The sequence below is a fragment of the Rhinatrema bivittatum genome, chromosome 8 (assembly GCF_901001135.1).
Source record: "Rhinatrema bivittatum chromosome 8, aRhiBiv1.1, whole genome shotgun sequence".
NCBI classification, from domain to species: domain Eukaryota; kingdom Metazoa; phylum Chordata; class Amphibia; order Gymnophiona; family Rhinatrematidae; genus Rhinatrema; species Rhinatrema bivittatum.
The window spans coordinates 650,389-677,563 of NC_042622.1; the positions used below are offsets into that span (position 1 = coordinate 650,389).

The 27,175-nt window shown below is 46.6% G+C and overlaps 2 protein-coding genes across 7 annotated transcripts in view; one reads left to right on the forward strand and one right to left on the reverse strand.

Annotated features, from left to right (window-relative positions):
- The window catches only part of POFUT1 (protein O-fucosyltransferase 1), a 94,026-nt gene extending 90,647 nt beyond the window's left edge, over positions 1-3,379 (reverse strand). Inside the window, exon 1 of the mRNA XM_029614729.1 lies at positions 3,210-3,379. Within this exon, the coding sequence (XP_029470589.1) occupies positions 3,210-3,324 (115 nt within the window). The 5' untranslated portion in view covers positions 3,325-3,379. The remainder of the gene's footprint in view (positions 1-3,209) is intronic.
- Positions 3,380-3,488: 109 nt separating this feature from the next.
- KIF3B (kinesin family member 3B) overlaps positions 3,489-27,175 on the forward strand; it is a 190,136-nt gene continuing 166,449 nt past the window's right edge. For 5 of the 6 annotated variants that reach the window (XR_003858455.1, XM_029614726.1, XM_029614724.1 and 2 more), the window contains exons 1-2: positions 3,516-3,569; positions 26,452-26,511. The gene's annotated coding sequence lies outside the window, so the exon portion shown is untranslated. Of the gene's footprint in view, positions 3,570-26,451; positions 26,512-27,175 lie in introns of all 6 variants that reach the window. The other variant, XM_029614725.1, reaches the window with a different exon arrangement.

A 27,175-nucleotide genomic window follows, 5' to 3' on the forward strand; every position in this document is an offset into this window, starting at 1 on the left:
TACGGATTCCGACCTTTCCAGGTATCGGACTAGGAGTCTGCCGACGTTGAGGTGACGCAGACGGCGAGATTCTTCCGAATTCTTATGTTCATCTGGCGATGGTAGCGAGATGGAAGTGAGAAACCACTTTGGGGAGGAAGGACGGGACCGTGAGTAACTGAATGGCTCCCGGAGTGAGTCTGAGGAACGGCTCCCGGCAGGACAGTGCTTGCAGCTCGGAGATACGACGGGCCGAACAGACTGCCACTAGGAAGGCTGTTTTCAATGTTAATAGACGGAGGGACAGGCCGCAGAGAGGTCTGAAGGAGGCTCCTGCTAAGAAGTCTAGGGCTAGGTTGAGGTTCCATAGAGGCACCGGCCACTTTAGGGGTGGTCGGATCTGCTTGACTCCTTTCAGGAAGCAGGAGAGTCTGGGTGAGAGGCTAGGCTACCATCCTCACTCTTGGTTCCGTAACATGACAATGCGGCCACCTGTACCTTGATGGAGTTGAGAGACAATCCCTTCTGTAGGCCATTCTGCAGGAATTCCAAAATCATGGGAATTTTGACTAACCGTGGGATGATGTCGCGGTCCTCACACCAGGCTTCGAATAATCTCCAAATCCTTATGTATGTTAGGGGTGTGGAGAACTTGCGTGCTCGGAGCAGGGTGTCAATTACTGCCCCCGAGTATCCACTCTTCCTCAGGCGAGTCCTCTCAATGGCCAGGCCGTAAGAGAGAATCGAGCTGGGTCCTCGTGGAGGATCGGCCCTTGTTGGAGCAGATCCCTGTGTGGCGGTAGCGAGAGAGGGCTCTCTGTCAATAGCCTTTGCATTTCTACGTACTACGGCCTTCTTGGTCAGTCCAGGGCCACTAGAAGTACTGTTCCCCTGTGGTGTTCTATCTTGTGGATGATTGCGCCCAATAGGGGCCACGGCGGGAAGGCATATAGTAGAGTTTCCTGTGGCCAGGTCTGTACCAGGGCATCGATTCCCTGGGACTGAGGTTCCCATCTGCGGCTGAAGAAGCTGGGTACTTAGGGGTTGGACCGGTTTGCCAGGAGGTCCATGGTTGGTGTTCCCCAATGGTTTACTATCAACTGGAAGGCTGTGGTCGACAGTCTCCATTCTCCTGGGTCTAGACTTTCTCTGCTGAGGTAATCCGCAGTGACGTAGTCTTTCCACGCGATGTGAGCGGCCGAGATCTCTCGAAGATTTGCTTCCGCCCACATCATTAGGGGGTCTATTTCCAGAGACACCTGTTGGCTTCTGGTTCCTCCCTGACGGTTGATGTAGGCCACTGTTGTGGTGTTGTCCGACATGACTCTGATTTGTCTCGGAGTCTGTGTCTGAACCATAGGCAGGCTAGTCTGACTGCCCGAGCTTCTAGGCGTTGATGTTCCATCCAGACTCTTCTTTGTTCCATTGCCCCTGGGCGGTCAGCTCCTCCTAGCACTGTGCTCCCCCCATCCTCGTAGGCTGGCGTCCGTGGTGAAAAGGATCCAGGTCGGTGAGGACAGCCTCACTCCCTGGCTCAGATGGCCTTCTTGTTGCCACCATCGTAGTTGGGTCCGAACTTTGTCTGGGAGCTGGAGACGAACGGTGTAGTTCTGGGACAGCGGGTTCCATCATGACAGTAGGAAGCGCTGTAGGGGTCTCATGTGAGCTCTTGCCCATGGCACTACTTCCAGTGTGGATGCCATGAGGCAGAGTACTTGGAAATAGACCCATGCTGTGGGACGAAGCTCGCTCAACAGGGTTTGCAACTGGGTCATCAGTTTTGATCTCCTTGTCGGTGTCAGGATGACCTTGTCTTGTTTGGTGTCGAACCGAACTCCCAGGTATTCTAGAGATTGGGAGGGCTGCAGACAGCTCTTGTTTGTGTTGACCACCCACTCAAGGCTCTCCAGTAGAGTTTTGACTCTGTTGGTCACCTGGAGACTTTCTTCTGGGGATTTTGCCCTGATCAGCCAATCATCCAAATAAGGGTGTACGAGGATTCCTTCCTTCCTCAGTGTTGCAGGAATTGGAACCTAAATGAGGACGTGTCTCCCTCCAGGGCAGGGCTTGCATTGGATCCTGCATTTGACTTGCTCCAGAGGCAGTCAGCCTACCAAGTTCACCCTGAGTGGGGTTGAATGGCCCCATTCTCCCCCCAGTACCGGTGCAGCAAACTCCTGAAACAGAAGCACTTCCACATGGGCCTCCACACCCAGAGCATTTTCTGCATTCCGCATGAGCCACACAGGTGTGTGTGTGCCTTACCCTCTCATCCCCCAAGTCAAGCTCCAATCATACCTCTGACTGCTCGTGCACCACAGGAGAAGCAGCACCCAGTCTACTTCTTTTTTGTTCCTTTGAGATTTATTTATTTATTTTTACTTGTTTAAAAAAAACAAAAGATACTTCTCAGTTACCTAGGTCCTCTGACCAGCAGCTACTACTTTGAGAGCTCAAACAAGCCCCCAAACAGCCCAAAGAGAAAAGGAGGGCATGGGGGAAGAGGGAACCAACACTACTGGTTTTCAGACCTCTTCATTGGCAGGATCAAGCCAGACAGTGGCCACTGACCTCACTACTCATCCCTGCGCAAACAGGGGGCAGCCTAAAACAACCTAACTGACCCTGAGAAAAATGTGTGCACAGAACTGCAGACTATAGGTGTGGGACCTCTACCATATGCTAGAGACATAGAAATACTGAAGTACTACAGGTGGTTCTGCTCCCTATATAAGTTGGTGTCAGGAAAACTAATTCTCTGTCTCCATTTGTTGGTAGAGGAGAAAATCCATGCTCTGGACTAGTCTGGTGGGATGATAAGGAGGCTCATTTTTGCTTTACTGGAAGAGAGGAATTATACTAAGTATTTTAGGGTTTAAAAGCTAGATTGTTTGCTTTGGCAGCTGGATAATTTATATTAAGTTATTAGACTGGGGCTATTCAGTATTGGTTATTTCGATTTAGAAATTATTAGTTTTAGGATGGTTTTAGTTATGGTAATTAGAATGATTTGGGTTGAGGGAGGTGGATATGTTGAGGATGTTATGTTTTTCAAACTGTAACGGAATCGAGGTAATAATGAGACCGAGTGGAACAATAAACTCAAATGCAGAAGAAAAGGGGGGGGGGAAGTAACAGGAAACAGTACAGAAAAGCTTAGTGATGGCGGCGGGAAATGAGCCCCTGAGCAGGAGCACTGCCGGCAGGGCGCTACATAAAAAGGCTCTTACCCATGCAGGGACAGTACAGCAAATAACCGGCAGGGTCCCACCCCCTCGCGGTGGCCAGACACAGACACAGCCACGACAGCAGCAGCCGCCGCCGGCACCGGCACTGCGGGCCCATCGCCTCTCGCCAAGTCTATCCCAGAAGCCACCGCAGCGCGACTCGCCTGCTCGCCCCGGGCCGGAAGCGCTGGTTGCTAAGGAAACACTATGGCAGGGACAAGCTGGTTGCTAAGGAAGTCGGTGTTAGGGCACGGGTCCGTTGCTAAGGAAGTGAGTGTTGGCGTTCTCTGCGCATCCGGCGCAGTGACAGGGGGAAGGGGCAGAGGTTTTCAATGGCTGACAGTAGCGGCTACAAGATGGCAGGTGAGTGGCGGCAGGGATTGGGGCGCCGTGGCTCGGGCTGGAGCTGCACGTCCCGGGGCCCAGTCCTAGCACCACCTCCTTTTCTGGCAGGAAAACGCAAGCTGTGCCCAGATAGAGATCTCCATGACCCCTCTCAGCGAGCCCCACCGCCCCGCGGAGCCCAGGTCCGGCTCCGCTCCGCATCTCCCGGCATTGCCTTCTCTGCCGCCATCTGTGCGCCCGGCGTGCTTTCCGCTTATCTGTTCTCACCTGTTTCAGTTACCGAATAGGGACGGGAAGAAACGTCAATTAAAACTACTGTATACGATAATGGCTTTTAATTGCACTAACTTAATATGCGTCTTGCCTTCCTCTGGTCAGAACAGAGAGATGGAAAATGCAAGCCCCGCTTTAGCCAGTCTGAATCTACCTGGCCCTAGTGCTGAACGGCACTCAAGTTTCTTCCAGGCACTCAGCAAGTAATAAAACCGGCTTCCAAGCCATGAGTTAAAATCACTGCTAACTTTTAGGTTTAGTTTACTCATGTGCAGGAAACTTACAGTACTGTGCAATGCAGAAAACTAATGCCATGAAAATACACCAAGAGGGAAAAATGTGAGTTAACCTGAAAATCTGCACTAATGTAGAAAAGTGCTTTGAAAACTGCTGTAAGGGGAGCCTGTAAGCAATATCAGGGTAGGCTTAGCTGGGAGGAGACTGCTCTCCCTCCCCTCCCCTTCCCTCTCTGAGGGCTACTGGTCATGCTATAGAAATTTAACACTTATTACCTTATATGCGTATGAAAAGCCCAGGAAAGAACACCCGTTTGTCTCAGAATCAGACTGCTTTATTTTCAGACATTTCAGGTTTCTTTGTTTGTTTGTTTATTTGTCTGTCAAGTTTTATATACCGTCCAGTTTCGCCATCACAATAATTTACATGTTTCGACTGATAGAGAAATACAGGTTTAGGTTGCTATATAAAAGTTAGTGAGTAAGTAACGGCATTATAGTACATATAAGTATTAAAATTACATACAAGATTTGTAAGCACGTATAAGTATTATAAGTACATATAAGAATCATAAGTACATATAAGGGTCATAGGTATTATTGTACATAAGCGTGATAGTACAATAAGTTAGTGAGCAGGTAAAGGATTATAGTACATATTCCGGTTGTGAATAAACAATATTGGTTATGTATTTTCACAGGGTTGCAAGTGGTTATATAGAAAAGGTTTGGGCTACAGGATAATAAGGTTGAGGGGGATGTCACTTGTTGTTTTGGTAGGCTTTGGTGAATAACCAGGTTGAGCAGCGGTTTCGTTGCGGTGTGTGGAGTCTTATCGTTGTGTTTAACCAGTCAGTTTGTCCTTTGTGTATTAATTTGTGTATTAAGGTCAGTATTTTATACTCTATTCGGAATTTTATTGGGAGCCAATGTAGTGATATCAGAGTTGGGGTGATATATTCTTGTTTTTTTGTTCCTGTGAGGATTCTGGCGGCTGCATTTTGTAAGATTTGTAGTGGGTGGATAGTGGAGAGTGGTAGACCGATTAATAATGAGTTGCAGTAGTCCAGTTTGAAGAAAGTCGTCTGGGGTTAGGAAAGGTTTTAGTCATCTTAGTGTTAGTAGTTTGTGGTATCCTTCCATATCACTACTAAAATTAAGGTTCTTGAATGATAGTTCACTGTCGATGATCCCTAAGTTGTGAGCATGAGTGACAGGTGAAATTGCTGTTTTTTGGTTCTTCATTTTTAGCGGTGGAGGGGGTGATGGCTTCTTTTTTCTATCCAGGATGATTATTTCTGTCTTTTCGATATTTATTATGAGTTTCATGTCGGTTAGTAGGTTTCCTGTAATGTGTTTACCACTTAGAATGAGACAACACATAAGAACATGCCATACTGGGTCAGACCAAGGGTCCATCTAGCCCAGCATCCTGTTTCCAACAGTGGCCAATCTAGGCCATAAGAACCTGGCAAGTACCCAAAAACTAAGTCTATTCCATGTTACCGTTGCTAGTAATAGCAGTGGCTATTTTCTAAGTCAACTTAATTAATAGTAGGTAATGGACTTCTCCTCCAAGAACTTATCCAATCCTTTTTTAAACCCAGCTACACTAACTGCACTAACGACATCCTCTGGCAACAAATTCCAGAGTTTAATTGTGCGTTGAGTAAAAAAGAACTTTCTCCAATTAGTTTTAAATGTGCCACATGCTAACTTCATGGAATGCCCCCTAGTCTTTCTACTATCCGAAAATGAGGAAAATAGTCAGAAAAAAACTGAAAGGTGCAGCTGCAAAGGTTAAAAGTGTTCAACAGGCTTGGACATTGTTTAAAAATACAATCCTAGAGGTGCAGTCCATATGTATTCCACGCATTAAGAAAGGTGGAAGGAAGGCAAAACGATTACCGTCATGGTTAAAAGGTGAGGTGAAAGAGGCTATTTTAGCCAAAAAATCATCCTTCAAAAATTGGAAGAAAGATCCATCTGAAGAAAATAGGATAAAACATAAGCATTGTCAAGTTAAGTGTAAAACATTGATAAAACAAGCGAAGAGAGAATTTGAAATGAAGTTGGCCATAGAGGCAAAAACTCATAATAAAAACTTTTTTAAATATATCCAAAGCAAGAAATCTGTGAGGGAGTCGGTTGGACCATTAGATGACCGAGGGGTTAAAGGGGCTCTTAGGGAAGATAAGGCCATTGCAGAAAGACTAAATTAATTCTTTGCTTCCGTGTTTACTAGTGAGGATGTTGGGGAGATACCAGTTCCGGAGTTGGTTTTCAGGGGTGATGAGTCAGACGAACTGAACGAAATCACTGTCAACCTGGAAGATGTAGTAGGCCAGATTGACAAACTAAAGAGTAGCAAGTCACCTGGACCGGATGGTATGCATCCCAGGGTAATAAAGGAACTCAAAAATGAAATTTCTGACCTATTAGTTAAAATGTGTAACCTATCATTAAAATCATCCATTGTACCTGAAGACTGGAGGGTGGCCAATGTAACCCCAATATTTAAAAAAGGCTCCAGGGGTGATCCGGGTAACTATAGACCAGTGAGCCTAACTTCAGTGCCGGGAAAAATAGTGGAAACTATCCTCAAGATCAAAATTGTAGAGCATATAGAAAGACATGATTTAATGGGACACAGTCAACATGGATTTACCCAAGGGAAGTCTTGCCTAACAAACCTGCTTCATTTTTTTGAAGGGGTTAATAAACATGTGGATAAAGGTGAACCGGTAGATGTAGTGTATTTGGATTTTCAGAAGGCGTTTGACAAAGTCCCTCATGAGAGGCTTCTACGAAAACTAAAAAGTCATGGGATAGGAGGCGATGTCCTTTCGTGGATTACAAACTGGTTAAAAGACAGGAAACAGAGAGTAGGACTAAATGGTCAATTTTCTCAGTGGAAAAGGGTAAACAGTGGAGTGCCTCAGGGATCTGTACTTGGACCGGTGCTTTTCAATATATATATCAATGATCTGGAAAGGAATACGATGAGTGACGTTATCAAATTTGCAGATGATACAAAATTATTCAGAGTAGTTAAATCACAAGCAGACTGTGATACATTACAGGAGGACCTTGCAAGACTGGAAGATTGGGCATCCAAATGGCAGATGAAATTTAATGTGGACAAGTGCAAGGTGTTGCATATAGGGAAAAATAACCCTAGCTGTAGTTACACGATGTTAGGTTCCATATTAGGAGCTACCACCCAAGAAAGAGATCTAGGCGTCATAGTAGATAATACATTGAAATCATCAGCTCAGTGTGCTGCAGCAGTCAAAAAAGCAAATAAAATGTTAGGAATTATTAGGAAGGGAATGGTTAATAAAACGGAAAATGTCATAATGCCTCTATATCGCTCCATGGTGAGACCACACCTTGAATACTGTGTACAATTCTGGTCGCCGTATCTCAAAAAAGATATAGTTGCAATGGAGAAGGTACAGAGAAGGGCAACCAAAATGATAAAGGGGATGGAACAGCTCCCCTATGAGGAAAGGCTGAAGAGGTTAGGGCTGTTCAGCTTGGAGAAGAGACGGCTGAGGGGGGATATCATAGAGGTCTTTAAGATCATGAGAGGTCTTGAACGAGTAGATGTGACTCGGTTATTTACACTTTCGAATAATAGAAGGACTAGGGGGCATTCCATGAAGTTAGCAAGTAGCACATTTAAGACTAATCGGAGAAAATTCTATTTCACTCAACGCACAATAAATCTCTGGAATTTGTTGCCAGAGGATGTGGTTAGTGCAGTTAGTGTAGCTGGGTTCAAAAAAGGTTTGGATAAGTTCTTGGAAGAGAAGTCCATTAACTGCTATTAATCAAGTTTACTTAGGGAATAGTCACTGCTATTAATTGCATCAGTAGCATGGGATCTTCTAGGTGTTTGGGTAATTGCCAGGTTCTTGTGGCCTGGTTTGGCCTCTGTTGGAAACAGGATGCTGGGCTTGATGGACCCTTGGTCTGACCCAGCATGGCAATTTCTTATGTTCTTATGTTCTTATGAGTAAATAACCGATTCACATCTACCCGTTCTAGACCTCTCATGATTTTAAACACCTCTATCATATCCCCCCTCAGCCGTCTCTTCTCCAAGCTGAAAAGTCCTAACCTCTTTAGTCTTTCCTCATAGGGGAGCTGTTCCATTCCCCGTATTTTGGTCGCCCTTCTCTGTACATTCTCCATCGCAATTATATCTCTTTTAAGATGCGGCGACTAGAATTGTACACAGTATTCAAGGTGCGGTGTCACCATGGAGCGATACAGAGGCATTATGACATTTTCCGTTTTATTCATCATGCCCTTTCTAATAATTCCCAACATTCTGTTTGCTTTTTTGACTGCCGCAGCACACTGAACCAACGATTTCAATGTGTTATCCACTATGACACCTAGATCTCTTTCTTGGGTTGTAACACCTAATATGGAACCCAACATTGTGTAATTATAGCATGGGTTATTTTTCCCTATATGCATCACCTTGCACTTATCCACATTAAATTTCATCTGCCATTTGGATGCCCAATTTTCCAGTCTCACAAGGTCTTCCTGCAATGTATCACAATCTGCTTGTGATTTAACTACTCTGAACAATTTTGTATCATCTGCAAATTTGATTATCTCACTCGTCGTATTTCTTTCCAGATCATTTATAAATATATTGAACAGTAAGGGTCCCAATACAGATCCCTGAGGCACTCCACTCCCCACTCCCTTCCTGAGAAAATTGTCCATTTAATCCTACTCTCTGTTTCCTGTCTTTTAGCCAGTTTGTAATACATATCTCTACAGCCTTTAACACAGCATAGGCTTATACTGAGTAAAGCTCTGGAACATCAATGAACATAAACATATCAGAAACTTAATCTTGCTTCAAGTATGTTAATTAATAAATATAATTAACCAGCCCCCATGACTGTAAAGCTTACCATCAGTTCTCACCATTATAAAGGTCCAGTTTGTAGATCTGAAGGAGACATTGTGGCTTACGGAGGACGTCCCTGGGATGGCAGCACACGTTGAAATCTGTTGTCTCGATCATGATGCAGCAGGCAGGACCTTTTCTTTACATGGGGGACTTCAGGCAGGCTGAAGTCATCTGCTGGTCATAGGGAGATTCAGGCATCATCTTCAGGTGTTAATGAGTCTGTTGCTGCCCTTTCTCGCTCTCTTCCCTACTGCTTTTAAAAGCCCTGACATACATATGTAAACAGCTCATGAACAGTCAAGCAGCAGGACGGATGGGCTTGTTTCTTTATTTCAGTGCTGGCCCCACCCTCTCCCTCGGGGGGGGGGGGGGGGTGTTTCACTTGCCATTGCTTCTGCTGTGTGGCACCCCCGGACCAGGATCTAGTCTCAGTTCTATAATGTTATAGTGGTACCTAATTATATAAAAACGGTTACAGCTGATAAAGTGATGAGTACCCATATTTATAATACCGGACATCAGAGATAGCCATATAGGCTATAACACTCCAATTTGGTTTTTGTTGTATTGTAGGGGGTGTACAGAGGAGGTGTTTCGTACAGCTTAGTTTATATGGAAAAAGACAGTGAGACCTTGGAGGGGCCTCGATACACAGCTTGCTGGCAGAACAAATAGCTCAGCCATGAATTGCTTCTCCAGGTCAAAGTTTATCACCTCTGTATCCCATAAGAACATAAGAAATTGCCATGCTGGGACAGACCAAGGGTCCATCAAGCCCAGCATCCTGTTTCCAACAGAGGCCAAAAACCAGGCCACAAGAACCTGGCAATTACCCAAACACTAAGAAGAACCCATGCTACTGATGCAATTAATAGCAGTGGCTATTCCCTAAGTATAATTGATTAATAGCCATTAATGGACTTCTCCTCCAAAAACTTATCCAAACCTTTTTTGAACCCAGCTACACTAACTGCACGAACCACATCCTCTGGCAACAAATTCCAGAGCTTTATTGTGCGTTGAGTGAAAAGAAATTTCTCCGATTAGTCTTAAATGTGTTACTTGCTAACTTCATGGAATGCCCCCTAGTCCTTCTATTATTCGAAAGTGTAAATAACCGAGTCACATCTACTCGTTCTTTTTCCTGGGTGGTAGCTCCTAACATGGAACCTAACATCATGTAACTACATCAAGGGTTATTTTTCCCTATGTGCATCACCTTGCACTTGTCCACATTAAATTTCATCTGCCATTTGGATGCCCAATCTTCCAGTCTTGCAAGGTCCTCCTGCAATGTATCACAGTCTGCCTGTGATTTAACTACTCTGAATAATTTTGTATCATCCGCAAATTTGATAACCTCACTCGTCGTATTCCTTTCCAGATCATTTATATATATATTGAAAAGCACCGGTCCCAATACAGATCCCTGAGGTACTCCACTGTTTACCCTTTTCTACTGAGAATATTGACCATTTAATCCTACTCTCTGTTTCCTGTCTTTTAACCAGTTTGTAATCCACGAAAGGACATCGCCTCCTATCCCATGACTTTTAGTTTTCGTAGAAGCCTCTCATGAGGGACTTTGTCAAACGCCTTCTGAAAATCCAAATACACTACATCTACCGGTTCACCTTTATCCACATGTTTATTAACCCCTTCAAAAAAATGAAGATTTGTTAGGCAAGACTTCCCTCGGGTAAATCCATGTTGACTGTGTCCCATTAAATCATATTTTTCTATATGCTCTACAATTTTGATCTTGAGAATAGTTTCCACTATTTTTCCCGGCACTGAAGTCAGGCTCACTGGTCTATAATTACCCGGATCGCCCCTGGAGCCTTTTTTAAATATTGGGGTTACATTGGCCACCCTCCAGTCTTCAGGTACAATGGATGGTTTTAATGATAGGTTACAAATTTTAACTAATAGATCAGAAATTTCATTTTGAGTTCCTTCAGAACTCTAGGATGCATACCATTCGGTCCAGGTGATTTGCTACTCTTTAGCTGGAATACAGGTCTGTGTCTATATTGTGATGAGAATTCATTTTCTTGTTGCATACAGTGGTAAAAACGTCTGATATCTCCTACAAGCCAGCTGCTGGAAGTTGGAAGGAATGTCACCAAAATAGCATTGCATGCAAGATTGTGCCCAAGTCAGCATACACACTCCCAGTCTCACATACAAGAACATTTGGGCAAGGCATGCCAAGTGAAACCAATGTGTATTCTCTCTGGTATGGGCACCTATAGCCGAACAGTAAACACTTTAGCACTTTGCATCCAAACTTGGGTATAAAAGAGTGCAAACTTTTTGGCTGTAGGTGCCTGTTCAAGAAAACGTCCCCTTTGATTTCACTTGGCATACCTTGCTAGAACGGTCTTGCATATGAGATTGTGCCCAAGTCAGGATGTACAGTGCCAGTGTGTACTGTTCAGCTGTAGGTGCCCACCCCAGGCACCTTATGCTTTGATTTTACTTGCCATGCCTTGCCACAATGGCTGGTATCCACAGCACCAATCTTGCATCCAAGGCCATTGCAGTAAAGCATGATACAATTAAAGCATAAGCTCTCTGAGACAGGTACCTACAGCTGAACAATACCCATGTTAGTGCCAAACTTGGGCACAATATTGCATAAACCATCCAAACCACGAAGCAAACCTTGCACACAAACAAGTTTCTACAGACAGCAGTGCAAGAACAAGCTTCAACGATCCACCTTCAATGTTCAAATAATATTTAATTGTAATTTTTCATCAATGTGACCGGCAACTCCATGTAAATTGCAGGGTATATTTTTTTTATATATGAGTCCCCCGACACGGTCCGTGTTTCGCTTGTTGCTGCATCGGGAGGGACCACAATAATGTTTAAATCTACAACGTAAACAGATATAAATGGTGGACCACAAAATATTAAGGCTACATAATTGAAAACAATATATAGTTATACAATCAAGATGAATGTGTACAGTACATACCTTTCAGATAAACCCAGGAGCGCGAGCTCCCTCAAAGGGATCAAACTTTTAAAGAGCAGAATTGGCGCCAAACAGATAACATCGCGAGATTCCTGAACCAATCAAAGGAAGCATATTTTTAACCAAATAAATGCCATTCGATTTTCTTATTTAAACCTTTCGGGCTAATGGTATCAAGAGTAAATATCCATCTCTGCTCTTTTCTTCCCAGCAATCCAGGATAGTCTCCCTCTCTTGGATGACGGGGGACCACCTCCAGTACTGAGTAAAAAAGTTCAGCAATGGTGTGATTATGCTGTGACCAGTGATTTACCAATGGTTCATCTACTCTTGATAAACGAATGTTGGAGCAGTGTTCAATAATCCTGGTCTTAAACATACGGGTGGTCTTACCCACATACAAGAGGGGGCACGGACATTGTACAGCATATATTACACCTTTCGTGGTGCAATCAGATTTTATACGAAGTTGAAAAACTCGGCCAGTGTTAGGGTGAACAAACTCAGACATCACGTTGGTATGGGAGCACATTAAACAATGTCCACATGGGCCATGGCCGTCCTCCATCCTGGAGTAATTGTCAAGGCTAGTGAAAGATGCATGGACCAGCTGATCGCGGAGGTTTTTTTCCCCTCCGAAAAGTGAAACGCAGGGAACCCCGCAAGAGGTTAGATAATGAAAGGGCATGCCAGTGTCTGCGGATTGTGGATGCTGTGGTTTTACTGATGGTTGAAAAAGGGAGTATACAATTGTAAGACACCTCATCCGAGCACGAAGGGGGGAGAAACAGCCAATCACGATTCGAGTATAATGCTCGTTTAAAAGGCTTTTTTCACCACCCGAGCAGGGTATCCTCTTTCCAAAAATCGCATAGTCATGAGATGAGATTGTTTTATAAAATCCATTCTGAAGGAACAAAGACGCCAAAGACGTAGGAATTGGCCTGTTGGAATATTATCTCTCAATGGCTTAGGGTGAAAACTAGTGTAAGATAGTAAAGTATTCCGATCCATATCTTTTCTGAACAAAGTGGTACTAAATTTCCCATCTACAGATAAGTGCTGTTTGATGTCTCAACTTAGGATCACGCTGCCTGAAAAATCCCTCCCTGGCTTGCTGCAGTTCTATGGTGCCTTACCCTGGTAGCTAGAATTCCTTGATCATTAATTTCTGGCTCCCCACAGTGAGATCCCTTGCGGGGACAAGAGTGGCTGCCCTAACAGGGGATTTCCCCCTCCCCGCGGGGAGTCGGGAAGTGCCAAGTATTTTGCCCTGACTGACTCTGCCTACTGCCATCCTCTCTTCTCTTTGGCGGCACAGGAAGTTTAAAAAAAAAAAAGAGGAAGCAAGCAAAGGCACACTTGTACACATGCATGTATTGGGAGGGGTCTGCCCAGACAACTAATGTGAGTCAGCAGCAATCGCAGCTAGGCCACACACATGTCAGAACTTCAGCGTCCCTGTTTGTTTTTTTTTGTTTAGCCATGCCGGCAAGCCTAAACTTAGAGTGGCATGCCAAGGGAGAGGAGATGCCCTGCCTGCGGGACTAAGATTTCCTATGGTGGCAGGTTCCCTCTGCGATTCCCATCCGCCTATGGAGGAACTCGGCCCTCTCCCCCCCCCCCCCCCCTCCAGTGGAGTAGCCAGGCAGCGAACTCTCTATAGTAAGGAGGATGGGACATTGGATGAGGTAAATACCCTTCAGCTAAGTGGTATCCCTGGTGACTGAGAACACTCAAGTTGCTTCTTTGGAGAGCAAACAGGGATCTTGGGATCTGGGCACCCCTGCAGTGGGTCCCTCAAGTGTCTTATCAACAGACTTTGTCCTACTAATGCATCAGTCTTCCCAGGTCATGCAGAACAATCAAGGGCCCCTGGGCCCCTCAAGGGCTGTGGGACAGGAACCTCCTCAGAGGAGGCCTAGACTTTCTGCAAGCCCAGGGTGTTCCTCTAGGAACTTGGATTCCAATGGAAGCTTCCCCAGACTAGATTCATATTCCTCAGAGGAACACGAGTGGTCTTCGGATGAGGAAGTGGATGCAGCAGTAGTGCGTCTATTCTGTAGAAAGGAACTGCCACCGTTAATTACAAATACACTGGCAGCCCTTGAGATTACAAATCCAGGAAAGAGGACTACCCAGAAGGGGCCCAATTCTCCTGGGGAGGAGAAAGCCTCAGAAAACTTTCCCCCTATATCCAGCCTTAAACGATATGGTCATGGCTGAGTGGGAATCCCCTCAAGGCTCATTGAAAGGAACAAAGGCCCTTGGTAAGGTCTATCCCCTGCTCTTTCCTTAGGTTCCCCAAGGTTAATGCTCTGGTATCAGCTGTTACTCATAAGAACAACATTCCGGTGGAAGGGGGGTCAGCTCTGAAAGACCAACAGGATAGAAAGCCTGTTAAGGCAATCCTTCACTACTAATGCTTGGGCCTTACCAAGCCTCCATATGCAGGGGCTACGTGGCTCAAGCAGTGATGCATTGGGTCCAACAATTGCCAGTCTCGGAAGACTCAGAATTGAGTCCAAGGTAGCCTTCCTAGCAGATGCCCTCTACAACCTCCTCAGGATGGCTTCCCGGGCCTTGGCTCTGAAGTTGCCATAAGAAGGTTACTGTGGCTCTGGAATTGGGCCACAGATGAAGTCTCGAAGGCCTGCCTCGGCTAATTGCCCCTTAAAGAGGGATTGCTCCTTAGGGAGGAACTAGACAAACTAGTAAAGAGCCTGGGGGAGACAAAGCTCCAAGGCCTCAGAGAGGACAGGCCAAAGCACAGCTCCAGGAATCTGAGGCACCAGTGCTTCAGGGATTACCAGAAGCACAGGTTTGTTGGCTCCAGCTACCAGTGGGCAAGAAAGTCCAGGGCTCAGTCCTTTCGGGAAGCCTAGCATCCTAAAACTGATCTCCCAACTGGGGCAGGCTCTAGCCGTCCAATCCAATTGTGCTCAGGGGGTACCCTGAGTTTTTGGCCCAGGGGTTCTAATCTGAGTGGAACCACATTCTTTCAGTCCGTTGGGTACTCAAAGTAATCCGCACAGGGTATGCACCCAAATTAGTCAAGATGTTTATGGTCTCCTCCTGCTCTTCCTCAGATAAAGTGGTAGCAATAGAGGCTACTTTAGCCAAGCTACAAGGGCTACAGGCACTATACCATGCCACCCCAGGAGTTGGCACGGGAATATATTCTATTTTGTGGTATTTATTTATTTATTTATTTATTTATTTATTTATTAACTTTTATTTACCGACATTCGTGAAACACATCATGCCGGTTTACATAGAACTCAATTGGGAGATACAGTATAACAATATAACAATATAACAATATTATAAGTATCCAAGAAGGATGGCTCCTTTCGCTCAGAGAGGTCAACAAATGCCTCAGGGTCTTGCATTTCCACATGGAAACTCTGCACTCAGACATAGCAGCAGTAAGGAAAGGGCAGTTTCTCTCCTCTTCAGACTTAGCTCAAGCATAATTTCACATCCCGATAAGGGAATCTCACCAGAAGATTCTATGCTTCTGTGTACTGGGCAAGCACTTCCAGTTCAAACCCTTCCCTTTCACATTGCGACTGCACTAAGGACCTTTACATAACAACATAACATAAGAAATTAAGATATTTATTTATTTATAAACTTTTTAAAAATATACCGACATTCGTGGGTACATCATGCCGGTTTACAATGTAACAGAAAGACGGAAATTACATAAAACCAGGGTAGGGGGAGAGGGGAGCAACTGGAAGGAGGAGGAGGAGAGAAGTGCAGGAGGAAGGCAAGGCAGGGAGGAAGGACCGGTGGTGAAGAAGGGCCACCGGAGGGATTAAGAACTATAACATCGTAGTGTGTGCACTTGGCGAGAGGCACTACGGTCAACTTTGTGCAGGTAGAGATCTTAAACATCTAAGAGAATGGCATGTACAACTGTGAGAGTCTTATACATGTATGTGATTACGGACAAGTTTGTACAAGGTGGGAGGGTCTTTTACATCTATCATCTTTTGGATTGACCCAGGATATGCCATCCTGGGTCAATCCAAAAGTCCATCAAACGCAGCATCCAGCATCCAACAGTGGCCAGTCCAAGTCACAAGTACATTGCAAGTATAGAAACATTAAATAGATCCCAAGCTATTATTCCTTATTGATTAATAGCAGTTAATGGACTTCTCCTCTAGGAACTTATCAAAACCTTTTTTAAACCCAGTTAAACTAAATGCTGTAACCACATCCTCTGGCAATGAATTCCAGAGCCTAACTATGAGTTGAGTGAGAGAGAATTTTCTCCAATTTGTTTTAAATGAACTACTTGCTAACTTCATGGAGTGCCCCCTAGTCCTATTATCAGAGAGTAAATAACTGATTTACATTAACCTATTAAAGTCCTTTCATGATTTTGTAGACCTGTATCATATCCCTCCTCAGCCATCTCTTCTCCAACCTGAACAGCCCGAACCTCTTTAGTCTTTCCTCATAGGGGAGCTGTTCCATTCCCCTTATCATTTTGGTAGCCCTTCTCTGCACTTTCTCCAGTGCAACTATATCTTTTTTTAGATGCGGCGACCAGAATTGAACACAGTATTCAAGGTGCGGTCTCACCATGGAGCGATACAGAGGCATTATGACATTTTCCGTTCTATTATCCATTCCCTTCCTAATAATTCCTAACATTCTATTTGTTTTTTTGACTGCTGCAGCACACTGAGCCATCGATTTCAATTTATTATCCACTGTAATGCCCAGATCTCTTTCCTGGGTGGTAGCTCCTAAGATGGAAACTAACATTGTGTAACTACAACAAGGGGTTATTTTTCCCTATATGCATCACCTTGCACTTATCCACATTAAATTTCATCTGCCATTTCGATGCCCAATTTTCCAGTCTCACAAGGTCCTCCTGCAATTTATCACAATCTGCTTGAGATTTAACTACTCTGAACAATTTTGTGTCATCTGCAGATTTGATCACCTCACTTGTACCTCTTTCTAGATCATTTATAAATATATTAAAAAGCATCAATCCGACAACAGATTCCTGAGATACTCCGCTGTTTACCTTTTTCCTCTGTGAAAACAGACCATTTAATCCTACTGTTTCCTGTCTTTTAACCAGTTTTCAAATCAGAAAAGGAAATTGTCTCCTGTCCCATGACTTTTTAGTTTTCTTAGAAGCCTCTCATGAGGGACTTTGTCGAATTCCGTCTGAAATTCCAAACACATCTACCGGGTCACCTTTGTCCATATGTTCACTCCTTCAGAGAAAAGTAGGAGATTTGTGAGGCACGACTTCCCTTGGATAAATCCATGCTGGCTGTGTCCCATCAACCCATGTCTATCTGAATGTTTTATGATTTTATTCTTTATAACAGTTCCCATGTTTTTTCCCTGCACTGAAGTCAGTTTCACCGATCTATAGTTTCCTGGATCACCCCTGGAGCCCTTTTTAAATATTGGGGTTAAATTGGCCACCTTCCAGTCTTCAGGTAGAAGGGATGATTTTAATTATGGGTTACAATAACCCCTCCCTTGTGGGTAAACAAATAAGCGTGGGGGTAGCTTGCTTATTACGGCAGTTACTACTCTAAACCAATTAAGCCTGATACAGTGCTTTGAATGCATATCCAGTGTTGCTCTCTGCTTAAACGGCAGGGGGAAATGTGGAAAAGAGGATTTACATTCAGACAACATCCAACAAGGCACTGATCTGTGCAGTCTGGGTAAACAAGCATCGGGGTAACTTGCTTGATGCTGCAGTTACTACCCATGACCATTAAGCCTTATGCTCACCTTTGATGCAACTCCAACATTACTCTCTGCATCAATGGCAGGAAATTTGAATCAAACAGTTACCACCAAGGGCCTGAACTTGGTGGTTGGTGAAACAGCTAAGTATGGGAAAATAAGTGTGAAGCTTGCTGGGCAGACTGGATGGGCCGATTGGTCTTTTTCTGCCGTCATTTCTATGTTTCTATGTTTCTGTGACTTCTGAACTTCGCTTGCTCACCGCCTGCCTTGACACCGGTACGACTTCTGGACTTTGCCTTCTCACCGCCTGCCTCGATTCCTGGGAAGCATTGACACTGCATGTCGATTGCCGGACACTTGTGGATCCATCTCAGCAGCCCCCTCCCCCCGATGGCGCATTTATCTGTACTCTACCCCTGTGGCACAGTCATCGTTGCTCCCCATACTTTTTCTCGGTGCAATCTTCTCTTCTCCCTCTAGCCCCAGTGCAGTTCTCATCTTTTCTTCTACCCAACACCCCCCCCCCCCCCCCCCAGCACAGTCATAATCTCTCATCCTCTTTGCACAATCATCTCTTCCCCTAAAATCATGATCTTTTCTCCAGTCCCCTTTTTAAATCATCTTTCCCTGTACGTACCCGGATCAGTCCAGACTCCTGGATTTGGCCCCCCCTCTAGCAGATGGAGACAGAAGTTTACAAACAAAAACTCCGCCTATATCTAGGCTGGTGCCACCTACAGTCGGGCAGTATTCGTCTGTCTCCTAGCAGGTGGAGAGGGTGCCAAACCTACAGTCTGTGCTGAGAGTAGGAAGCTGACGGATTGGGGTTCGGACCACAGAGGCTTGCCTGCTGGTCACCGAGCCTGCCTCCCAGAGGATAGTGAGGTCCTGAGGGGACCATCCCCTCTGGTTGAGGCCGCTGTTACGTGGGGGAGCTCCACTGCCAGCGTCTATCAGGGCTGGGGGTGACATCGGGGTGCCCGGTTCCCTCCCCCCAGCTGGACCCGGACCTGATTTACCGGTAACTGTGTCTGTGTGTTTAAAAAAAAAAAAAAAAAGTACTGCCTGTTTTTTTTTTTTCTTCTGCTGTCTGTGCCTCGTCTCTCTTGTCCTGTTCCTGTGAGGGGGGAGGTAGAGGACTGCCGTCGCCGGGGAGATCTTTTATTTTTTTGTACTGTGCCTACCCTTATTTCCTCGTCAGGGCTGCAATGCCGCGGAGAGCTGCATGTCAGGCCTGCGGCCACGCGGCTGTCAAGGGACAGCCTGTGTCATCATGCGTTTCCGGCGGGGAAGGGGGGGTCCGCGACGCCGGCAGGGTCCCGGGGCAGCAGGCAGGTACGCGCTGGTCCCGAGGTCGGCAGGCCAGTGATTAGTGCGGAGCCGGCTTCGGGGACGCCGGGTCCGGGCGCCATTTTGTTTTCTTCGCCGGCATTTTCGGCGGGAACAGTGGCCATTTTAGGTCCGAGGGAAGCTGCGGCAGGCGCATTGCTGGCGTGTGAGGGGGGAGGACGACCCTCCGCCGATGTTATCCCCGCGGGGGGGGGGGGTGTCCCCCAAGTGGGACAGTCGCGCTTCTGCCATGGGGGCTTTCTCTCCATATCCCTCTGAGGGGAAGGAAGAAGAGGCCTCGGACTCGTCCTTTGGGGCCGCGTTTGTTCTGCTTATGCATAAGGCCTTCAAGGCCGTTGACGGGCCAAGAAGAGGGTTTGGGGAGACCTCCACTCTGGATTCAGGGCCTCGGGCGGAGAAAAGGTCCAAGCCAGGTCCGGGGTCGGAGGGCCAGAGTTGGGCTCGACCACTCCGGTCCTCGGTTCCCAGGGGGGAGCTGGAATCGACCACGGACACGGATGAGCCGGAGGACCCGTCCGGAGATACAGAGCTTCCGTCCCAGCCCCCGAGGGGGGTTGATGGGGACAGAGACTAAGGGGCTTCGGGTTCCCGAGGGGCCCATGCTATCAAGGGGGATGACCCGAAGGTGATCCGTTTGTTTCGGAAGGAGGAGCTGGGGACCTCTTATCCCAGAAATTCTGGGGGAATTAGGGATCCAGGTGCCGCAGGAGGAGTCCCGGCTCGGAGTAACGGATCCGGTCATTTTGGGTCTCCAGGGGCCTCCTTCAGCCTTCCCTTTGCATTTTTCTGCCTTGGATTTGCTGTTTAAGGAATGGGACACTCCGGATTTGGGGGCTGAAGGTGGTGAAGGTGATGGATAAACTCTATCCCTTACCGGAGGACGCCCTGGACATGCTGCGCATTACCGAAGATAGACTCGGCAAGTAGCGGCGGTCACAAAGAAAACCATCATTCCGGTCACCGGAGGTACTGCTCTTAAGGATTTGCAAGACAGGAAGCTGGAGGTGCAGCTGAAAAAGAACTTCAAAGTCTCCGCATTGGGAATTCGTGCGGCGATTTGTAGTAATTTTTCCCTTTGGGCAGGTCTCCGCTGGGCACAGCAGCTCTTGGCCAATGAGTCTCTGTCGCCGGAAGAAAGCACGTCAAGCGAGTCGCTTGGAGGCGGTGATCGCTTATAGTGCGGATGCCTTCTATGATCTTCTTCGCACTTCGGCCAGGACGATGGTTTCGGCGGTGGCCGCGCGGAAGCTGTTGTGGTTACGACATTGGTCGGCGGACGTGACTTCTAAAGTACGGCTAGGTTCCTTGCCCTTCAAGGGGAGACTGTTGTTTGGTAAAGAATTGGAAGATTTGATTGAATCCCTGGGGGAGAATAAGGTTCACCGTTTACCGGAGGACAGGCTGCGGTCTTGGGGGCTGGCCCTTCCAGGTCACGTTTTCGCGGTAGTCGCCGGCCTCAAGGCTCCCAGGGATCCGTTTCTTCTTTTCGTCACAGTGCACAGCATCAACAATCTTATTCGCAGTCCTTTCGCGGGCGCCGTTTCGGTCGTTCGGGTGCCGGTCAGCCTGTGCAGAGGGGCAAACCTGCACAATGATGGGCGGCCGGTTCATTCCTCCGTTCCCAGAATTGGGGGGCGTCTCGGCCATTTTTACGAGGAATGGACCAGGATCACGTCGGACCAGTGGGTCCTAGATGTGATAAGACACGGTTACGAGTTAGATTTTTTATACCGGCCGTTTCCGTTTTTTCTGGTATCCCCTTGCGGGTTCTCAGTGAAGCGACGGGCGATACGGGCCACACTAGATCGTCTCAGGGAGCTCGGCGCGATCGTTCCCGTTCCGGTCAACGAACTTCGCAGGGGCCGGTATTCAATTTACTTCGTAGTACCAAAGAAGGAAGGAACGTTTCGGCCCATCCTGGACCTGAAGGGGGTCAACAAATGTCTTCGGGTTCCTCGGTTTCGAATGGAAACTTTACGGTCGGTGATCATGTCCGTGCGTCCGGGGGAGTTTCTGGCCTCCCTGGACCTCACGGAGGCGTATCTCCACATCGGCATTCGGGCAGAGCATGAACAGTTCCTTCAGTTTGCAGTGCTGGGGCAGCATTTTCAATTCCAGGCGCTCCCGTTCGGTCTGGCCACAGCGCCTCGAATGTTCACGAAGATTATGGTGGTATTGGCAGCGCACCTCCGGAGGGAAGGTCTGTTGGTGCACCCTTATTTGGACGATTGGATAATCCGTGCCAAGTCGGAGACACTCTGCCGAGCAGCGATCCAGCGGGTTCTCCAATTGTTGGACAAGCTCGGTTGGATAGTCAATGTCTCCAAGAGTCAGTTGACGCCGTCGCAGTCCCTGGAGTTTTTGGGAGCGTTGTTCGACACGCGTCAGGGAACGGTTTCCCTTACACAAGACCGAATGTTCACATTGCAAGCGCGCGTTCGCAGATTGTTATCCAAGCAGGTGCCCATTGTCTGGAACTATTTGCAGGTGTTAGGATCCATGACGTCAACACTGGAATTGGTACCTTGGGCGTTCGCTCATATGTGGCCCTTACAGTCAGCGTTGCTCTCCCGATGGAACCCAGTCTCGGAAGAATTTCATCTGTCCCTGACTCTGGCAGCTAGGGACAGCTTGGATTGGTGGTTGTATCCGGCCAACTTGAGTCATGGGGTTCCTTTAGAGATCCCGTCTTGGACGGTCATTACCACGGATGCCAGTCTGCTCGGCTGGGGAGCGGTGTGCTTACGGCGTTCAATACAGGGGCAATGGTCACCTCAGGAGGCGTCGTGGTCCATAAATCGTCTGGAAACCAGAGCGGTTCAGCTGGCTCTTCTGGAGTTCCTACCACTCATTCGGTGCAGGGCAGTCAGAGTGTTGTCCGACAACGCGACCACGGTGGCGTACATCAACCGACAAGGGGGAACCAAGAGTCAGGCTGTAGCGTCCGAAGCTCGTCTCATGTTCGCCTGGGTGGAGCATCATCTCAGTTGTTTCGCAGCCTACCACATAGCCGGGGTAGACAATGTTCAGGCCGATTTCTTGAGCCGAAATTGGCTGGATCCAGGCGAGTGGGAGCTAGCGGAGGATGCCTTCCAGCTCATTTGTGCTCGGTTGGGCCACCTGCGATCGATTTGATGGCAACCTTCCGCAATGCGAAAGCGCCTCGGTTTTTTGCTCGAAGGCGGGAGACGGCAGCAGAGGGAGTAGATGCTCTGGCTCTTCCTTGGCCGACGGATGTACTACTCTATGTGTTTCCTCCGTGGCCACTCATAGGAAAGGTGTTGCGGCGGATCGAGGCACACTCGGCGGACGTTGTTCTGGTGGCGCCCGAGTGGCCACGGCGCCCGTGGTTCGCAGATCTCCTGAACCTGGCGGGTAGAGGAGCCTCTCCATTTCCCGTATGTTCCGGACCTTCTGCGCCAAGGACCCGTGTGTTTCGACCAGGTCGATCGCTTTTGTCTAGTGGCCTGGCTTTTGAGAGGCAAAGGCTGAGATCTAAGGGCTACACGGAACCGGTGGTCGCTACTCTATTACGCTCCCGGAAGACGTCTACTTCCTTATCTTATGTTAGGGTCTGGAAGTTGTTTGAATCATGGTGTCTGGACCGGGACGTGGTTCCTACGCAAGCGACCGTGCCGGATATCCTTCTGTTCCTGCAGGACGGTTTGTCTAAGGGTCTTTCATGTAGTTCCTTGCGGGTTCAGGTGGCGGCGCTGGGTTCCTTATGTGGTTTGATTTAGGGGAAACCAGTGGCGGCTCATCCTGATGTAGCGCGTTTCCTGCGAGGGGCGAAACATCTGCGGCCTCCGATTCGTCAGCCTTGTCCGTCCTGGAATTTGAATCTAAACACGCAACTCCGCCCCCACACATCACAAAGACCCATCAGATACAATTACAAAGGATCTCTTTATGCCCCCCCAAACAAATCCCTATTAAGAAAACGAGCACTCTCCACAGCAGACTAGAAACATGCCATCAAACCTTTAAGAAAAACTTAAAAACATGGCTCTTCCGGCAAGCCTTCCCGGAACTGAAGCAACACTCAGACACTGGTCAACTGGCAAGTTAGAACAACACAAACCTCATGAACTAATCACCCCCCATACGGACTGTCACCAAAGGCACCACTGGCGATGCTCTACCATGTCAGCTAGTGTCATGCTCTGATCATATCACCCAATTTTGTACTATTAACTGATATCACCCAATTTTGTACTATTAACTGATACACTCAACTAGTTCATTACCCTGTAGACAATTATATTTGCGACATTTAAAATCTGTTCTGTCACGTTCCTATGTTCTTATGTTCAGAAACTTTGTTTGACATGCTCAGAAACTTTGTTTGAGTTGCTTTAACTTATTATTGATATTTACCTAATAGCCACGTGCTTATGTTCAGAAACTGTGTTTTATATCTACGTTCTCACGTTCTATATAACGCCTGTTTTATATTTACGTTCTCATGTTCTATGTAACGCCTTATCAGCGACTGTTTTGTTCTATGGAAACCGACCTGATTCGATATGTTTATCGAGAATGTCGGTATATAAAAATTCTAAATAAATAAATAAATAAATCTTGTTCTTCGGGCCTTGTGTGACGCTCCATTCGAGCCTATTCGCAAAACCACCTTGAAGGATTTGACACTGAAGGTAGTGTTCTTAGGGGCCATTGTTTCGGCGCGTCAGATTTCAGAGCTTCAAGCTTTGTCGTGCAGGGAGCCCTTTTTGAGGATATCGGAGTCAGGGGTATCCTTGCGTATGGTTCCATCCTTCTTACCCAAGGTGGTTTCTTCTTTCCATGTCAACCAGTCGGTTTGAGTTACCGTCGTTCTTGCAACTCGATGATTCGGATCCTTTGGCTAAGGACCTCCGTAAATTGGATGTTCGGCGCGTCCTGTTACGTTATCTGGAGGCAACTAATGCGTTTCTGGTTTCCGATCATCTGTTCGTGCTCTGGAGTGGTCCTCGAAGTGGCAATGCGGCGTCCAAGACTACCATTGCGCGATGGTTGAAAGAGGCCATCAATTCGGCGTATATGTTGCAGGGTCGGTCCCTGCCCTTGGGGCTGCGTGTCCATTCTACTCGCTCTCAGGCCACTTCTTGGGCGGAATGTCAACATATCTCGGCGGGAGAGATTTGCAGGGCGGTCACGTGGAAATCTTTGCATACTTTTTCCCGACACTACCGTTTGGATGTCAAGGCTCCCGGTGCGGGAGGTTTTGGAGAAGGTGGTGCTTAGAGCGGGCCTTCTCCGGATCCCATCCCAGGAGTCTGGACTGATCCGGGTACGTACAGGGAAAAGAAAATTAGTTCTTACCTTTGATAATTTTCGTTCCTGTAGTACCACGGATCAGTCCAGAGTCCCACCCGGATAAGTGCTACTATCGGGAGAGGCATAGTGTACGTGCTGCTGTCTGTTTGATATTTTGCTCCTTTTCTGTCTGTTATCGGTATCTCGGGTTCGTTTTCCCAGTTGGGCGTTGAGAACGGTAATGAGGATTCTGTTGGACTGGGTGATGTTGGTCCTGGTTAGAAGGTTCGTTAGCCAGTTTGATTTGTGATTTTCCTGCTCTGACATTAAGTAATACTGCCGGACTGTAGGTGGCACCATCCTAGATATAGGCGGAGTTTTTGTTTGTAAACTTCTGTCTCCATCTGCTAGAGGGGGGGCCAAACCCAGGAGTCTGGACTGATCCGTGGGTACTACAGGAATGAAAATTATCAAAGGTAAGAACCTAATTTTTCTTTTACTCCCTTCCACCTTCATTACAAATTGCTTTTTGGGGAGGATTTGGAGAAGTTGTTTAAGCATTTAGGTGAGTCTAAGGCTCATAAGTTGCCGGAGGATAAACCTAAGAGGAAGTGTAAATCCTTTCCTAGCAGGCAGAAGTTTTGGAAGCCAGGCGTTATTGTCCCTGAAAGAACTCGTCACTATGTCAGTATTTGGCCAAGTCACAGTTCTTTCATGGAAGCCAGAGAAATTCTTGAGAGTCCACCAGTTTTTGTGCCTGAATATAATCCACTTTGATGTACACTTTGAAGTGCCAAAAAGAATATAAAATTCTAAATATTCTTAAGGTTCTCAATGAAAGCTCACTTAGGTCAGTTGCGTGCATAGGGAGTTGGTTGTCCCATTTTTACAAAGAGTGAACCAAGGTAACGACAAATTAGTGGATTTTTTCAATAAGGGTAGCTATGCCTTAGATAGATTTTGCTTCCCTTGTTCTCGAAGCTTTCATGATGTTTCCATGCGTTTTGTGTCCAAAAAGGGAGGTAGTGAGGTCCATCCTGAATCATCTTCTCCTTTTAAATGTGGTGCTCCTTGTTCTGGAAGGGGAAAGAGTCTGGGACATTAGATATTCCAACTATTTTGTTATTCCCAAAAAGGAGAGAACGTTTCAGCCAATTCTGGATCTCAAGAAAATAAATACAGGATTGTGATCTTTCACTTTTGTATGGAAATTCCCGGTCTGTCATTGCAGCAGTTGGAAAAGGAGAGTTTCTAGTGTCATCAGATCTATCAGAGTCCTAACTGCATTTCCCTATTGAGAGAGATCATCAAAAGTTTCTCAGGTTTGCTGTGTTAGGGGAGCAAAACATCTATATGCTGCAAATCAAACAGTGCCAGGCCTCCTTTGAGGATTGTTTAATTTGCGGCATATGGATGTTTGAATCGTTTTCAGCTTTTTCTGCTCTATGTGTGAGAAGTACTGTTTCATTCTTTTTAGATGCATGAAAAAATATTTATTGGAAAAGGGGAGACCAATGATTAGAACTTTGGAGTTACAGAAAGGAAGTAAGCAACAATTAAGCCTGTTATGGGCTCTCTCATTATATGAAGGTCTCATTTATTGGACTAGAGTCCTGTATACTGTAATTTGGTTGGTGGTTCTCTTTTAGTAGACAGTAGCTTAAGTACCAAAAGGTAAATGTTAAGACCCGCGTGTGGGAATCCATGGCGAGCACACGTGGACACGCTGATTTTGTAACATATGCGCACGTTATAATATCCGCTACCCGCGCGCACATGCAATAAAGAAGTAGACTGGGAGGTACCTTCCTAAACACCCTCCCTACCCTGCCTCCTCTTCCCCTACTAACCCCGACCCCCAGAGCCCAGCTAACTACCCTAGTTTTTTTTGTTTTGCATCTTACCCGATCTCCAGAGCAGCAGCAGGTTGTGCGGGCCGGTGGGATCGCGGCGCACGCATCAGTGGGACAGGCCATCTATGCCCTGCCCAGACCTTGCTTCTGGACCGGCCCGCGGTGCATGCAGGGCCCAGCTGTCACGCTCGCAGAGCTTTTAAAATTTAGCCTCAAGTGTACAGTAAAGCTTTTGTTTTCTGTTTTCATGTTCTTGTAGGGAAGAAAAACCCATCAATCTGGATTGGTCTGATAAGACTCCAGGAAAGAAAATTAGCAGGTAAGAACCAATTTTTGCTTTTGCTTGGAGAGATACCCATGCCTCAAATCTTCTTTATGACGGTTTCAGAGGAACTCAATCAAATCAGTGTGAATTTGGAAGAGATGCTACAGCAAACTAAATAGTAGCAAATTATGAGGACCTGATGGTATTCATCCCAGAGTGCTAAAGGAATTCAGATATGAAATTTCAGACTTGCTACTGGTAATTTGTAAATTATCATTCAAATCTGCCTTTATATTTCAGAACTGGAGGGTAGTAAACATAACACCAGTTTTCAAAAGCGATCCTGGATAACCCAAGTAACTTGAGACTAGTAAGAGTAACATTGGTGCTGGGTAAAAATGGTGGAAGCAATTATTAAGATTAAAATTATTGGCTGTATGGATACAAATGGCCTAATGGAGAAAAGCCTGCATGGATTTAACCAGATAAACTTTAGGGCAGCCCTAGTGCCCGACCAGAGTTAGCTACATAGGTTATGCGGCTAGCTCTGCTCCTCCTGGAAATGCCTCCCACCCGCCCCTGGAATGCTCCTGACTTATGAAACTAAATTTTAGCCACATAATTTGTTACATGGCTAGAATTTAGCTGCATACAGTGATGAATATCGCCATTTAGTCATTTAGACAGAAGTTTTCAGTTATCCGTCTAAATGGCTTTT